At 37.7% G+C, this 17,173-nt stretch overlaps 1 protein-coding gene across 12 annotated transcripts in view; it reads left to right on the top strand.

Moving 5' to 3' along the window:
• BTRC (beta-transducin repeat containing E3 ubiquitin protein ligase) overlaps positions 1-17,173 on the top strand; it is a 169,857-nt gene that overhangs the window by 128,688 nt on the left and 23,996 nt on the right. For all 12 annotated transcript variants that reach the window (XM_045802917.2, XM_045802916.2, XM_045802915.2 and 9 more), the window contains 2 exons: positions 11,616-11,847; positions 15,384-15,570. In XM_045802917.2, the coding sequence (XP_045658873.1) occupies positions 11,616-11,847; positions 15,384-15,570 (419 nt within the window). The remainder of the gene's footprint in view (positions 1-11,615; positions 11,848-15,383; positions 15,571-17,173) is intronic.

Below are 17,173 nucleotides of genomic sequence, written 5' to 3'. Positions count from 1 at the left end.
AAGACCTCTTCTGCTTTTCTCTGCCTCCCCAAAATTTAGTTCATATTTTGTTTTTCACAATCTTCTATATTATGAGGGTGGTCAATGTGACAGACTTGGAGATTTGTACATAGATTTGTTTTCAGCACTGTTACCAGTTTCAGAGGTTAGAGGGAACTGATACCGTGAACAGTCATTCTTTTTTTGTTATGCCTCATTATTGGACCTTGTTTACTGCCGTTGGTACTGTTGGTTATAAAAGGCATAAAATTCATGCCATACTAGGTTGTGATACCAACTCTGTTACGGTTACATGTTAAAATCCCAAGTTCAGATTCAAGTTTGACCAAAAGAAAAACTTCCAGACTATTTCCTTCTCATTGGCTAGCTAAGGTATGGAAGGTGAACATAAAAGTAGACGGACTGTTCAAGACAGAGTTACACATTTCCTAGCTATAGTGTGCTCATTTAAGAAAGGGTTAAATGGTGTAATTCGCAAATGGTTTTCTAGCTGCAGGGGTTTTTGAAAAGAGATCTAGGAATTATGCAGTTAATTGAATTCTTCAGGCATGGACTGAACGGTCATTGAAAACATGTGAGTGAGCAAAATTCTCTTGCTTTGCTCCTGGATATAGTTCATACAGTGTCTTGGAAGTCCTGAATTCTTTTTTCTTTTTAAGAATTTTATGCCTATTTATGCAGGTTGGACATTTTATACGATAAACATGACATTTTAAAGGAGTTTACATAGTGTATCTGTTCTCTTGCCTCGCCTTTCTCCCTGTTGGGTTTGTTTCTTTTGTTTTTTCGTTTTCTTCTTATTTCCTCACTTCCCCAAGTCTGCGTTACTGGTGCTTTTTCCTATTTTTCCCCATCTTGTGAGCAAAGTTTTAACAGTACGTAGGAAGTTAACTGCCTGGAGTCTTTTAAATATAAGTAACACGCAACCAGTAATAAGCTGTCGGTTGTTTTTTTGCTGCCTGCAAAGAAACATAAACACAGCGCTCATTTCTGGCAGGTTTTTACTGTCAGAGTTTCTCCTATTATATTTATCTTACAATTTGCCAGGGGGTGAAGTTATTAAGTTTTAGCAGCAGCCATCGATCAAGTTCACAAGTTAACACGATAAAGGCTCTGTGCCGCTCCGATCCGGGGAAATGATGATCCTCACTCGGTAATTAACTAAATGAGAAAGTTAAATCTTACTTGAGAGCTGGGAGAGATGAAAGAGAGGTGTTTGTCAGTTTCTCAGTGGAAATTAGAAGCAGTTTTCTGCAATTCCCTAAGCTGCTGCTCTGTCATATTTTACATAAGCTCTGGGAAAACGTCTTGTAATTAGTGCTGTCATGGAGGATTTTTTTTTTTGCTGAAGGATGTTGGAATAATTCATTAGATTATCAAGAAAGGCTTGTGTCCTGAAATGATTAGCACAGTGAAATTTAAACCATTAACGATAACAAGTTTAGAGCTTGCTGCAGTGCAGAGGCACCCGGGGTATGTCTGTGCCTATTTCAATCATTTCTTATAATTAAACATTATGTCCTTTTTTCCCCCCATCACTAAGACCCATCCAAAAATCCTTTTAAGGTGGCACTGCCTATATCAGTGGGTTTACCAGCCTTGGAGGTGTGTGTAGTTAGTAGCTATAATAATGCAGCAGTAAATTAAACTGCTGTGAGTTTCTTGGTTTAGAACAAAAGAAACTATTGCCCTGGAAGCTATGAAGTTGCATGAGGGAACCCACTACAGAAAGGAGAGCCCCAGTTTTGAAACCTAACAGTGTTAAGTGACTGTCTTATCTCTTTAACTACCCCAGAAACCTGGAAATAGTCAAAATGGCTTTGTTTTAATTTTGGTGAATTTTTTATATGGGTTTTCCTATAATTAGGAAATAAAAAAAAAAAAGGTTGGCAAGTGTCTAGTCTTTATTTTTTATTTTTTATTTTTTTTAAAGATTTTATTTATTTATTTGACAGAGATAGAGACAGCCAGCGAGAGAGGGAACACAAGCAGGGGGAGTGGGAGAGGAAGAGCAGACTCCCAGCAGAGGAGCTTGATGTGGGGCTCGATCCCACAACGCCGGGATCACGCCCTGAGCCAAAGGCAGGCGCTTAACCTCTGTGTCACCCAGGTGCCCTAGTCTTTATTTTTTTTAATAATTATTTTTTATTATGTTATGTTAATCACCATACAGTACATCCTTAGTTTTTGATGTAGTGTTCCATGATTCATTATTTGTGTATAACACCCAGTGCTCCATTCATAGTGTCCAGTCTTTAAATAATCATATATACTGGGATATTTGTGAGTTCGTTTCTAGTGAGTTTTATTTGAAAGAATTGAAGTGATTGCAGGCTTTTTCTTGTTGGTTATTAGAAACCAGTCAGATTCATAATGTAAACTTTCCTTCTGCTGACAAATCTGCCCCTTCCTGTCTTCCATGTTCACTAATCAGATCTGACATATTTATGAGTTCACCTAATATGTAATCATATTTAGTAGAAGCTGTTAAAATATTAATATAATAATCCCACCGAGAAATGTGATGTTTACTTCTGTTGAAATGAATGTCCCATTCTATATGTAGAGCCTCCATTTTCTTTTCATTTGCACTCTCAGTCTACCCTCCCCACCCCCTCAAAAGAGAATGGGATAATGGACTACTTCTTTGGTCTCTGAAAGTTATAAAGGTTTTTTAACTGAAAATTAGAACAATGAAAGCTGTGATCCCACTTTTGAATGCTCATTACCGCTCATTCTGCAAGTTCAATTTATGGCCAGATCTTTTCAGTTTCTCTTGAAATCCCCAGTTAAATAAAAGATACCCAAATGCCAATGGGCCCTAACCCTTCTGGGTTCCTTTTTTGTTTCTGTCTTAGCTCTTTGGGAGCTCTAGAGCTGTTCTGAATCTCCCTGCCATCACCATGTCCCCATGCCGCTGTGTGCTTACTTATCTCTTTTGGTCCTAACCAAAATGCAGACAATACCATTTCCTTTTAATTTGGCCAGGACAGTGTTGAACTTCCACAAGAGATATTTTTACAAAGAAATCAATGAAAAACAGTAAGAAAAAACTTTAAAGTCAGTGGTTTTGGATTTTTATTGAACTAAAACCTGGCAACAGCTAATAGAGAGTATAGTATAGACCTTTAAAAAATCCTCCCTTTTCCCCTTCAAGCTCTTGAGTGTTTTACCTTGTTTCTTCTGGCCACAGGAACAAGAACCCTGGTTCTGTCCCCTTCCCTTCCAGGTTAATAACCAGATTAAATATTTGAAGGATCAGCTCTATTGAAGAAATAAATTATTATCCTGAAATAAATGTGTATTATCACCCAAACCTAGAATTCTCAACGCGTCCTCCTTCCCTTCATGAGGATAAAATATCTTTCTTCCAAATACTTCCTAATCCGCCTCTTCTAGTCTTGGCCATGACCACCTCTTGCTTGGATTATTTTATCAGCGGCTAATTGGTCTTCCTCTGTTCTTGCAACTTGCTCTTGTTATCCCCTCACCATTCTCTACATGGCAGCTAGTATAAATATTTCTAAAGGATAAGTCAAATGATGTCATACTTGACTCCTTCAGAACCTGTAAAGGGGTTCTTCTTTACACTTAGGATGAAATACAAACTCCTTACCGTAGCCCAGAAAACTTTTGTGATCTGGCCCCAGGCCACCTCACTAACCTCATTTCCTGGCATTCACTCTGCCCCAGCCATACTAGCCTTTCTATCTTTTACTTGAACATACCTTTGACTCCTTCATGTCCGGGGGCCTATTCCCAGATCTTCACAAGACTGACCCTCATTATTAAGATCTCAGCTCCAGTGTTAACTCCTTCTCCGTCATTTCATGACCACCTCAGTTACAGTAGGCTGTACTATTCCCTCCCTTTTTTATGCTACCTTATTTCATTTTTTTGACAATATTTATTGGTTTCTGAAGTTAACGTATTTATTATATATTCTCCCTCCACTCCTCCTTAGAGAAGGTAAAGAAACTGTGGTGCCACAATTTCTCTCGCACCTAGAAAAGTGCTCAGAGGAGTAACTCAATAAATGGTTGTTGGCTGATTGATAACTCTAAGGTTCCAGCCTTAGTCAAAATTCTTGTCCTATCCCTCCTAGACTACAGCCTTATCCCCAGTACAACCCTTGCCCATTTTGTTCTCAGACTCATTCATCATCTTAATCATTATATCCCCTTTCCCCTACTATGGGTTTCAGTGCCTGAGTCTTTCCTCAAAACCCTTTTTAAAAAGTTTTCTTTTAATCATCCAGTGTTCATCACAGCAAGTGCACTCCTTAATCCCCATTAACTATTTCAAGCCCCCCTTCTCAAAGCCCTTCTTAAGGCCAAACAGAATCCTTCAATATCATTTGCCTCTCTCTAGTCATAAATATTATTCTATCTAGCCCGTGCATCCCCAGTTCCAAATGGTGTCCTATGTCTGGAACATTTTTCTTTCTCTACTTACCACACCCTTCCCTGTGGTTAAAGCACAGGGTTAAAGCACAGGTTTTATTGCCAGCTAGAAACACCTATCATCTCACCATCAAGTTCAGCCAGTCCATGCTGCGTCTTCCAACCTATACACAATACCGTTAGCAAAGTGAGCACACTTGATATTGCAGTGGTGGTGGTTAGGCTAGTTGATGTCTGTATTTTTCCCTCCTGGCCCAGCTTCAAAGAAATTCATGGTAATTTTGAAAGTAGTGCTTGTAATATGTTTTCAGGGGTGGGAGGCGGGAAATGTTAGCCTTTAGCCTTTGAGGACTAAGCTGAGGACAGTCATATAAATACTTAAGTCCTTTCATTTTATGTGCCTGTCACCTGACAGCTTCTTCCTTTCTTTCTTTTGGAGCTAACTGTTCATTTTAAACAGAAAAGCAGAAGAAGAGCCGTGCAGGGGTGGCAGAAAGTTAGTGTTACCATTAAACTGAGGTTGTTTGTCAGCTTTCCTAGACATTTGAACTGTGGTGGTTGAGTCATCAAGCTTTTGTGGGAAAGCCAAATCAATTCTATTGCCACCAGTAACCATTACCCTTTCTCCCATATACTCTAATATACAACCTTTTGATTTTTTAATAATTGAACTTTTCACTGTGCCCTTGTGGATTTTCAAAGGTTCTCAAATTGAAATTTTGCTTCTTTTACTTCAGCCATTAGTAGAAAAATCTGTTTGGGAGAATGATAGAAGAGGCTTGATATCGAAGACCTTTATCTTCTGAGCTCTCTATAAATGTAGTATCTTAGTTACAAATGAAATTAATATCGCAGTGACATTTATCCTTAGGAATATTCTAGCCCTAGAAGTTTCAATTTTATTAAAATATAATTTACATACAATAAAATACACCCATTTTAAGTATACAGTTTGGCGAATTTTGGCAAATGTATATACAGCTGTGTAACAGTCAAACTGTAGAACATGTTTATTGCCCCAGAAACTTCCCTTGCACCCTTAGTCAGTCAGTCCCATCCCCACATCCAGCCCCAGTCAGCCACTGATCTGTTTTTATCATTATAAATTCAATTTGTTGTTCCTAGAGTTTCATATAAGTAGAGTCATAAAGTATGAGTTTTGGTACCTGACTTCCTTTGTTCAGCATGTGCTTGAGATTCATACGTGTGATTTTGTGTATCTGTGGTTCATTCCTTTTATTGCTGAGTACTATTCCATTTTACAGATAGATCTCGATTTGCTTATCAGCTCTTTTTTTTCCTTATCAACTCTTGGTGGACTTTGAGATTTTTTTCAGCTTGGGACTGTTATGAATAAAACAGCTATGAACATGTAGGTACAAGTCTCTGTGTAAAAATGTTTTCATTTTGTAGAGGAGGTAAATGCCTAGGAATGGAATTGCTGGGTCATATGATAAATATGTGTTCAGTTTTATAAGAAACTGCTCCCTGTGTTCTAAAGTAGTTGTATCTTTTTTTTTTTTTTAAGATTTTATTTATTTATTCGACAGAGATAGAGACAGCCAGCGAGAGAGGGAACACAAGCAGGGGGAGTGGGAGAGGAAGAAGCAGGCTCCCAGCGGAGGAGCCTGATGTGGGGCTCGATCCCATAACGCCGGGATCACGCCCTGAGCCGAAGGCAGACGCTCAACCGCTGTGCCACCCAGGCGCCCCAAAGTAGTTGTATCTTTAACCATTACTGCCAGCAATGTATGAGAGACCCAGTTGCTCCTCATCCTTGCCAATACATGATATGTTCAGTCTTTTTCATTTAAGCCATTCTTAAGTGTGTAGTACTATCTCATTGTAATTTTAGTTTGCATTTCCATAGTGACTAATGATGTTGAACATCTTTCCGTGGGCTTCTTGGCCATCCATGATTCTTTTCTTGTAAAATGTCTATTCTAGTCTTTAGCTCATTAAAAAAAAAAAAAAAACTAGGGTTATTTGTTTTCTTATTATCAAGATCTAGGGGTTCTTTATATATTCTGGATACAAGTCCTTTGTCAAATGTATATATTGCAAATGTTTTCTCCCAGTTTGTGTTTTGTATTTTTATTTTAACTGTTTCTTTTAGAAATCAGAAGTTTAAAATTTTGCCACATGTTAATTTATCTATTTTTTCCTTGGAAAAAAAAAGTCTGTGCTCTTGTGCCCTGTGTATGAAATGTTTGCCTGTCTCAGGAGTACCAAGATTTTCTCCTATGCTTGCTGCTAGACATTCTGTTTTAGCTGCTACACATAAGTCCAGAATCCACCTAAATTAATTTTTGTACATGGTTGAAAGTAAAGAACAAAGTCCATTGTTTCTGTGGGTATCCAGATGTTTCAGCATCATCTTTTGAAAAGATTATTTTTTCCTTATTGGATTATCTTGGCACCTTTCTCAAAAATCAGCTGGCCGTATGTAAGTCTTTTTGTGAAGTCTGTATTCTGTTTCATTGATCTACATGTTTGTCCTTACACCAAAGTCATTCTATCTTGGTTACTATAGCTTTATTCTTAAATCTTGAAATTCAGTGGTGTGAGTCTTCCATCTTTGTTTTTATTTTGCAAGATTGCTAACTTTTAGGTCCTTTGCCTTTCCATTTAAATTCAGATTTTAGAATCTGCTTGTTAGTTTGCTTGCTGGAATTCCATTGCTACTGCTTTGGCTCTTATCAATGGATCAATTGGAAAGCATGAACATCTTAACCATATTGAGTCCCATTTGTGAACATAGTATCTCTCTCCATTTATTTAGGTCTTTTAAAATTTCCCTCAGCACTGTTTTATTGTTTTCAGTTTTACAGGTATTAAAACATATGTTTTTAAGTTTATTCCCATGTATTACATTTTTTTAAATGCTACTGTAAATTGTATAGGCAGACAGTTTTAAAAAGTATATATATATTTTTTTAAATGAAATAAGTAAAGTGCTTACCCTTGGTGGGGCTAGTGACCCAACAAAAGGAGCACAAGGCAGGGTTTATAAGGCTGATGGTCATCTGTTTCTTGATCTAGGTGCTAGTTATATTCTGAAAATTCATCAAGTTATACACTTGAGATTATGCACTTTTATGTGCATTCTACTGCAATGAAAATATTAAAATAGAAAAATATATATTACAGAGTGAGAAAGAAGGGTGTATTTTCAAAAGGAGAGGAAAAGTCCAACTCCAGCAGTGTCAGAAGTTCATTAAGAGTGTTGATTTATTGAGCATTTTACTGTGTGCCAGGTGGTGAGCTAAGCATGCTTTTCTTAGATTATTCTATTTGCTCCTCAGAAAAACCCAGTGGAATATATCCTATAATTTGGCAGATGAGGGAAACAGAGACTCAGGGAAAAAAAAAATCAAGTTGTTTATGCCATGACACACAGCTAGTAAATTGAGGAGCTAGAATTTGAAACCAGGTCTTTGTATTGTAGGACCAAAGCTCTTAATACAGCGTTGTGTAGTGGTTAAGAGTAAGTAACTCATTCGAAGTGATGATGGATCTGAGGTGTGTGTCTTTCTACCTCACAAAAAAATACTCTGTTTTGGGGGTGGTAACTAAAATGCAATACCAGCTGGAGTAGCCTAGACAGGTGGTGAATTCATGAACTCTCAGTTTATACTTCATTTCTAACAGCCAAATGTTTAGGTGCCATTTATGATTTGATCATTGGAAATATAAGAAAGTCCTGGGGAGGCTGGGTGGCTCATTTGGCTGGGCGTCTGCCTTCGGCTCGGGTCATGATCTCAGGCTCCTGGGATCAAGCTCTGTATCAGGCTCTCTGCTCAGCAGGGAGTCTGCTTCTCCCTCTCCTTCTCCCCCTGTGATCTTTCTCACTCTTGTTTTCTCTCAAATAAATAAAATCTTTTTAAAAAAATTATATATATATATCTGTCCTGACTGAACTTTAGCTCCTGCAGTGGGATAATCAAACTTGAAATCCTTAGGCATTTTTATCTGTTACTAGTCTGATAACTACTGATCAAAGCATGACTCCCTGTGATTATAGAAACATCTGGTTTGTTGAAGGTTATAAATAGAATCATTTCATTAACATGCTGATTATTGTTCTCTGTTACTGGCATTTCTGGAAAACAATACCCTGGGTAACATCCAACTTCAGTCCATTTCTACCTTTTAAAGACAAAAGGACAAATTTATAAAAGATGATAGAGTGGGAGGTTTGGGTTGTTGAGATGAGAAGTGGCATTTGGTCAAGCTTGTACACCCACCCATTCATTGGCTCACTAAATCTTACTCCATATTTCACAAGTTTTCCTTTTCTGAAATGCAAACAAATAACCTACACAAAAGGCAGCTCCAAAGTCCCCCAAGGCCTGTGTCCAACAAGGTTCTTATTAATCATTTTTAGTCTGTATCATAGACAACATGGCATTTATGTTAGAAAACATCCACCTCCATACACCAGGGCTTGCTTCTTATAGGTGTCAGCTTTTTCTGTGTAAGCAGAACAGCTAATGCCATTCTTGAAAATATACTTTCAAATGTGTATCTGGAATCATTTGTAAAGAAGCCTATATGCAGGATTTAACATTTAGAAATTAAGCCAGCCTATGCTTTCAATAGCAGAAGTTGATTATCCAAATTTGATAGTTTTGTGGCATGTTCAGTATATCCAGGCAGGTATGAACTCCATGGTAACATTGGCCTCCCTGCCAAATTGGGATTGCCTCAGGCAAATATGCCGAAGATTATCAAATTACTTTGAAAAGTACCCAGTTGTACCACTTTTTTTTTTTTTTTAAGATTTTATTTATTTATTTGACAGAGACAGAGACAGCCAGCGAGAGAGGGAACACAAGCAGGGGGAGTGGGAGAGGAAGAAGCAGGCTCATAGCAGAAGAGCCTGATGTGGGGCTCGATCCCGGAACGCCGGGATCACGCCCTGAGCCGAAGGCAGACGCTTAACCGCTGTGCCACCCAGGCGCCCCCCAGTTGTACCACTTTTTGATTATCCTCTAAGGAAAGCCAACTTTTTTCAGAGTAGTAAAAATTTCAGTTGATTTCTGAGTCTTCTCTTGGTGTCCCCACCTTCAAACTTGCGTATGATCCTTGTCTTCTTTTTTTTTTTCCCTCATACCCCATATCCAGTCTGTCAGCAAATTCAGTTTGTTCTGCCTTCAAAATATACATTGAGTCCCAATTATTTCTTACCACCTCTACAGCTACCACACAAGTCCAAAAGATTGTTCTCTTCCATGGACTGCTGTGAAGTAGTCTCTAATTAGTCTCCTATTTCCATTCATGTCCCCTACAGTCTATTCACACAGCAGTGATCCTTTTAGAAGGTGTCAGATCATGTTACTCTCAGGCTTCTAGGTGATTCTCCATGTGACCTCTCACTCTGCATAGCTTCCTATCTGCCCAACTTCCCTCTCCAGCAGGGTAGCCTGAATCTCTTACGTGGTGGCTCAAGGCTCTAAGAAGAATTAAGCAGAAGCTGCCTGGACTCAGGAGTCCTAGAATGTCACTTTTTCTATATTCTGTTAGCCAAAGCCCAGATTCAAGGGCTAGGATAAACTCTACCTTTTCATGGGAGGAATGGCATTCATGTTCAGGGAGGGATGGATGTGTTTCAAGCCATCATTGGAGATTAGCTACCACCACCTAAATGACCTGGATGATCTGGCTTGGACTACTCCAACTTCTCCTTGTTCACTTGTTTCAAACCACCCTGGGCCTCCTGCCTGTTCCTTGAACATGCCAGATAGACTGCCACCCAGGACTTTTGCCCTCAGATTCTCTTTGCCCTAGTCTTTTCTTCCCCCACCATGTAACATAATGTCTAGTTCCCTCATTTCCATCATGTCTGTTTAAATGTCATATGTTTAGTGAAACTATCTTTGACCCCTCAGACTTAAATAATTATATTAGTTTTTGGTGTTTTTTTTAATTGCTACATAACAAATTATCAGGTTAAAATAGCACCCATTCATCAGCTCACCATTTTCTAGGTCAGAATTCTGGCACAGCATGGCTGTGGGGGTCCTCTGCTGCTAGTCTCGCAAGGCTGAAATGAAGATGCTGACCAGGCCGAGTTCACATCTGGAGGCTCTGAGGGAAAATCTTCTTCTCAGATCATTGTTGCCAGAATTCAGTTCCTTGCCTTTGTAGGACTGAGGTCTCCATTTCCTTACTGGCTGTCATCTGGGAGCTCTGTCAGCTCCCAGAGGCTGACCACATCCTTTTCCGTGTGGTCCGCCTTCTTCAGCAACCAACTGGAGCAAACTCTCTGCTTTTAAAAGACTCACTTGATAGGTCAGACCCATCGCGGTAATCTCCCTATCTTAAGGTCTGCTGATTTGGCACCTTATCAAAACAGTAGCTATGTGTGTGTTTGAATAGCTGAGAGAAGATATGTGTACACCAGGGGCCAAGAATCTTGGGGGCAACCGTCTTAGAATTTTGCCTACTACAATAACACCTATGCTTTTTCTATCCCCTTTTCTTAATAGCACTATTCACATTATATTTTCTATTTGTTTGTTTATGGTTTTGTCTTGCTGTACACACTACAGTATAAGTGCCTGATGATAGAGACCGATATTTTTGTTCAGTGTTGTATCCGTAGCACCTAGGACAGTGTTTGATACATTGTATGTGCTCAGTTGACATTTACTGAATGAACTAATTAATAAAAAGATTTTATGGCATGTAATTTTGATTTCTTTTTTAGAAGGAAAAGGAGCATATAAATGTTATAGTTAAGCTTTATCTCCAAAGGTACTAGAGTCTCAAATTATTCATCAGCCTTTCTTTGCATGGAAGGTTTCTTATTTGACTATTAAAAAATAAGTTGTGAGTAAGTAATTGTATAAATGTCCAGTAACTTGTGTATACAAGAAAAAGCAAATTAGCTTTTTCGCTTGTTAGTAATAAAAACTTAACATACTTTCAGCTTTCAGTTTTCATCTGTAGATCTCCAAATAATATCTTCCTGTGAATTTTTAGGAATGGATGCCCAGTTGTCCAGCATTATTCCTGATTTACCAACTTACTGTGGTCTTTGTGTGGTTTTCCATGTAATTGCTGTTCACAAATATCCAATTACTAATGAGTAACAGAGTGAGCTCCATCATATAGACGTAACATAGCATTCCGGATCAGAAAAGTATCTCTTTCCCTCATTTTCAGTACTTACTGTTTTATGTTTCTTTTAATCCACTCTTTCTGCAGACAAAACTTGCCAATGGCACTTCCAGTATGATTGTGCCCAAGCAACGAAAACTCTCAGCAAGCTATGAGAAGGAAAAGGAACTGTGTGTCAAATATTTTGAGCAGTGGTCAGAGTCCGATCAAGTGGAATTTGTGGAACATCTTATATCCCAAATGTGTCATTACCAACATGGGCACATAAACTCATATCTTAAACCTATGTTGCAGAGGGATTTCATAACTGCTCTGCCAGGTACGTCTACGGGTATTTGTGGGCCATTAATTTGCCTGGAAGATATGTTACAATGGTAATGGAACTGGATCTTCATCTCTCTTTTTAAAAGTCTTTGTTGGCTTGATTTTTATAAACTGAGTCCTTTAATCGTACCTTCTTGGGGTATAAATACCCAAAGTCACACCCTGGAAATAGAGACTCCTCTTTCCCCTGTCTTCTGTGTATCTCATGCCCTTCTAGTCATCCTGTTCTTACCCATTCAGAGATGCAAATAAAATATTTTCTGAGGTGTTACCTCAATAATGTGTCTTAGTTTTTAAGATATGCTAACTTAGGTACTTGGATTTGGGTTTCTATGGGAATTTATCATCAGAATATTTAAATTATAGGACTGAATAGGAAACATTTTTGAGTATTTTAGAAAGAGAAGTACCTCAGGAGTCTTATGACATTAAATATGTAAACTCCCAGCTTTGCAGTCTCACTTTCTCAGTAAGCAAATAGCTTTTATAAACTATATACATATATGTTTAAATACATGCACACACACTTAAAATATTTTTTGGGGGGGTGGGAGGATGATGTAGTTTTACTGAATGCTCGATGCTTATCCTAGGACACCCTATGTAGACATCAGTATTTGGGGCAAATGGGTTGTCCTCTTTGTTAAAAGTTTATTTTAGAAGAAAATACAGTGCAGGGGCACCTCTGTGGCTCAGTCAGGTTAAGCGTTTGATTTTTTATTTTGGTTCAGGTCATGACCTCAGGGTCAGGAGATCAGGCCCTACCTTGGGCTCGATTCTCTCTTTCCCTCTGTCCCTCCCCCATGCTGGCTTGCTAGCACTCTCTCACTCTGAGAAAAAAATAAAAAAAAGAAGAAGAAGAAAATAGAATACAAAAGATGAATCTATAAAATATCATACCTTGTTTTTATTTTTTTTCAGTTTCCTGATTATAGAAGTTATAGGAAATTTAGGAAATTCAAAACAGTTTAAAATATAAAAATATGAGATTTCCCAGAACCCCACCATTCAGAGAGAGGTGCTAATATACTATTAATATTTTGGCCTTACTGTTTAACTAATAGCTAATATGCTATTAATACTTGGCCTTACTATTTTTTCTAGCTGTGTATATTTCCTTTTAAAGTTGGGATCGTAAGTGTTTGTAACATTTCTTCTTACTATAGTCTCTTAATGTATTTTCCTAAGTGTTCTTTTAAAACATAATTACTTATAGTATTACATATTCTTTACGATGGCCAAAGCACGTATTATTTAACCCCTTTTTTGAACATTTAGGTAGTTTAAAATGTTTTTCCTATGATAAACTTTGCTATGGTGGACATTCTTATTCACTAATCTTTTGGGCATCCTAGGAAAAAATAACAGAAGTGGGATTCCTTTATTAAAGAATTATGGACATTTTCAAGGCTTTTAATACTTGTGCCAAACTATCCTCTATGAAAAATATACCAACTCTCCGCAAAACTGTGTATTACTACTTTGCTTAATCTTTGCCAATTATTTTTTAAATTTGTTTTTCCAAAATTGGAATTTAAATCACCCTTTAGAACAAAAGAAATACCTATGTATAGCTTAGAAATAACCATTTGTAGCTATATTTTTTGTTAAATAGAATAGACTTCTGGCCCCTCTTCACTCATTGGATTTTGTTTTAGCCATAGGCAAACAGTTTTCATTGTGTGAACAATCTGTGTGTACCTCATTACTGTGCTCTCCCCAGTTATCAAGACATGCTACTATCTCAAGCATACACCACTAAGAATTGAACAGGAGTTGATTAGACCTGTGTATCCTTTGCCTAATCCTGATCCCTGGTGTGTATTTGCTGACCACTTTATAAGATATTAAATCATCAGTCTAATGTTTTATGGCCATTTTAACTTCTAAACCTACACCATCTGGCTACATTTAGTAAACCAAACTACTTCAAAAAATGCCTGTAATCCATTAATGTAATGGGTTTGTTTGGAGTGTTAGGTGAAATTACTTCCAAAGACTTATTGTAGGGACATAGTGAAAGATCAGGAACAATTTGATGATAACCATTAAAAACAGAGGAATGGATTTTGGAAACTTCTGATGGCATAGAAAGTTTCAGTTTAAACATGCAGGAATTGTATCATCACTGTTTTTTGCATGAAGGACTAATTATTATATCTTTAATTGGCTCATAGTCATTTCCCTTTAATAAGAATTAGGTGATGGATGCCTCCATCTGCTTATGCTTAAATATGAACATGTGATAACAGCCAAACAAAATCCATTTAATGCTTTCTTTTCCAGATCTGCTGAAAAATGTGACTGATATCCATACATTCTAATCCATAATTAGAATAATGTTTAAGCACATTTGGATTGTTGCTAATGGCGTCCAAGTGTGTCTTTGTGTGATTCAAGGAAAAGGCACAAAATGAAATGTGGTGTTCTCTTTCCTATTTGTTAAGTTTGTGCCTCAAGGAGTCAGAGTATGGAGGCATCCTTTTGCACTATTTAAGTCTTTAGCAAACCTCTGATATGTAACCTGAAAGAGAAATAACTTTGAATGTGTTTGTCTCACTTGTGAATGAGAACGGCAGCCAAAAGCTTTATTAGTATGATCATCATATACCTCTGAGGCCTCAGTACAGATTTGGGTGGTAGAGTATTTTAATTGGGAAGCCCATCCAGTTTAGGCAGCCCAAGAGCTACTTCCACTGTTTTCCTCTGTACATCCTACAGAATGGTCTCTGAAATGGTAAGCAAGTTATTTATTGGTCTGGGTTTTGTTTTCTTCTTTTCCTTTTCTTTCTTTTCTTTTCTTTTCTTTTCTTTTCTTTTCTTTTCTTTTCTTTCTTTCTTTTTTTTTTTTTTTTTTTTGTCAACTGCCATTTAGGTTTTGTGGCAGCAACTACTATCAAATATAGTTTTTTTAAACATCTGAAATTAAACTCATACTTGAACTTAAACATACCTCTCTGTCTTTCCTCTTGGGATATCTCTATACCAATCTGTATTTCTTTCTTCTTTCCTTTCTGCATGCCCAAAATTCTATAACCCAGCACATTCTGACTTAGTGCCTCTCCCCCAGTACATTTAAAGGATATTTCTTTTACTGAACAGCTTTGGAACTGCAGCAGTAATAGAAACAGAATGAGAAATGGACCTAATATAGAGATTTGGGGGGGTCTGAATCACAGACTTTGAGATGCCATCCATAGAACATCCCCTAGTGCTGAAATCCATATAGATAGATGTGAATCGTTTTCTGGAATCCTTTTTATTTTTAATGTCTTGGGGGGTTTGCTAGTTGTTAGCTTTAACTTCCTTATCTAAAGGAAGATGGAAAATATTGTTCATTTCTATAACCTTATGGAAAAATTATTGACACTCATTTTACCCAAGTTTCTGTTTGAAAAAGAAACTGGACCACACTAGGGACAATGATGTGCCTTCAGAGCAGAATAAATGCTGTTCTGTTTTCAAGGACCTTTTGTAAAAAATCATTCACCACCTATATTCTTCTTCTTTGCCTCCACCCCCCACCAACAGCTCGGGGTTTGGATCACATTGCTGAGAACATTCTGTCATACCTGGATGCCAAATCACTATGTGCTGCTGAACTTGTATGTAAGGAATGGTACCGAGTGACATCTGATGGCATGTTATGGAAGAAGCTCATTGAGAGAATGGTCAGGACAGATTCTCTGTGGAGAGGCCTGGCAGAACGAAGAGGGTGGTGAGCCTTTTAACTTTCCTACTGTTATTGATGAGCTTCAGGACCTGGCCATTCAGAATTATTGGAATAACACTGGGAACAGTGAGACTGCTTATCATTTAATATAATGATTTAGCTGGTTTATAGCACAAAATGTAAAATAGTTATACATGTATTAGCTGTTTTTCTTCTGGCCAATCACTGATAAATGACATAATAGTGTGTTAATACTGCTTTGCAAAAAAATTATTAAAAACTGACTTCTGGGGCGCCTGGGTGGCGCAGTCGTTAAGCGCCTGCCTTCGGCTCAGGGTGTGATCCCAGAGTCCTGGGATCGAGCCCCATATCACGCTCCTCCGCTGGGAGCCTGCTTCCTCTCCCACTCCCCCTGCTTGTGTTCCCTCTCTCGCTGGTGTCTCTCTCTGTCAAATAAATAAAAATCTTTAAAAAAAAAAAAACTGACTTCTGTTTAGGGGCGCCTGGGTGGCTCAGTCGTTAAGTGTCTGCCTTCGGGTCAGGGCGTGATCCCAGCGTTATGGGATCGAGCCCTGCATCAGGCTCCTCTGCTGGGAGACTGGTTCTTCCTCTCCCACTCCCCTTGCTTATGTTCCCTCTCTCGCTGCCTGTCTCTCTCTCTCTCTCTGTCAAATAAATAAAATCTTTTAAAAAATAAATAAAAAATAAAAATAAAAACTGACTTCTGTTTAGAGTGTTCTATTCTCTGGGCAGAAACTAGTGTCCTGACAAAGGGCTGATAGGCAGTTTGTAAGACAGATGACTTTAAATCACACAGAAGCCATCAGATGCCTGAAACAATCCTGAACAAAGAAGTTTTTTCTCCTTCAGAAAATTTCTTGTCTTTAATCCATGCCTGTGGTGTTTTCTCACCTTTGTAATCAAAATTATTTTTACACTCAACTAGAATAAGAACTCTAGGTATCAGAAAGAGTGAAATGTGGGATCTAGTGTATATCACTGTTTTCTTCATAAGACCCATATTTTCTCAAGATTGTACTGCTTAATCCCAAATTCCTTAAGGCATTATGTATAGGTAGCAGCCTAAGAGACTTCACTGATTCTGTTGTTCTTTTAACACAAGCGCATCATTTCATTAGAACTTGTGGAAGATGCCTTCTATATGTACTTTCCTCTCAGAGGATGTCGCTAGAATGTCACTATAAGAAAGGTGTGAATATTTCATAAGTAAAATAAAGGTGACATATTAAGTATTTTAGCTGATGGATATGCACCAGCAGGCATATATGTGCTCAGGGATATCCTGAGCAATTAATTTTATCAATTATTTATCTTGGACCATAAAGAGATACAAAACAGTTAAGAAAAGAGGATCAGCTTTTCTTAGCAATTTTCATTAAAATATAGCTGGCTTCTTTTTCTTTTCTTTTTCATTTTTTTTTTTGCATCTTTGAAATTCATTAATATATAATAAACATAATGACCTCTAAGTATTATACCAAATGCTTCAAGAAATTTCTGTCATTTCTATTGGGAAGACTTTAAAATTTCTCTCAAATTCATTTAAAGGAAGCAAATGCCAGGCAATTCTTTGGCTATATAAAAATGAATAAATGAAAGCATAGTGTTGTTCTTCCCAAATATGTTT

Source organism: Ursus americanus, chromosome 6 (genome assembly GCF_024610735.1).
Source record: "Ursus americanus isolate L20-20 chromosome 6, mUrsAme1.1.p, whole genome shotgun sequence".
In the NCBI taxonomy this organism is placed as follows: Eukaryota; Metazoa; Chordata; class Mammalia; order Carnivora; family Ursidae; genus Ursus; species Ursus americanus.
Note: the sequence above shows the minus strand (reverse complement) of the source record. Positions and strands in the feature narration are given on the sequence as shown.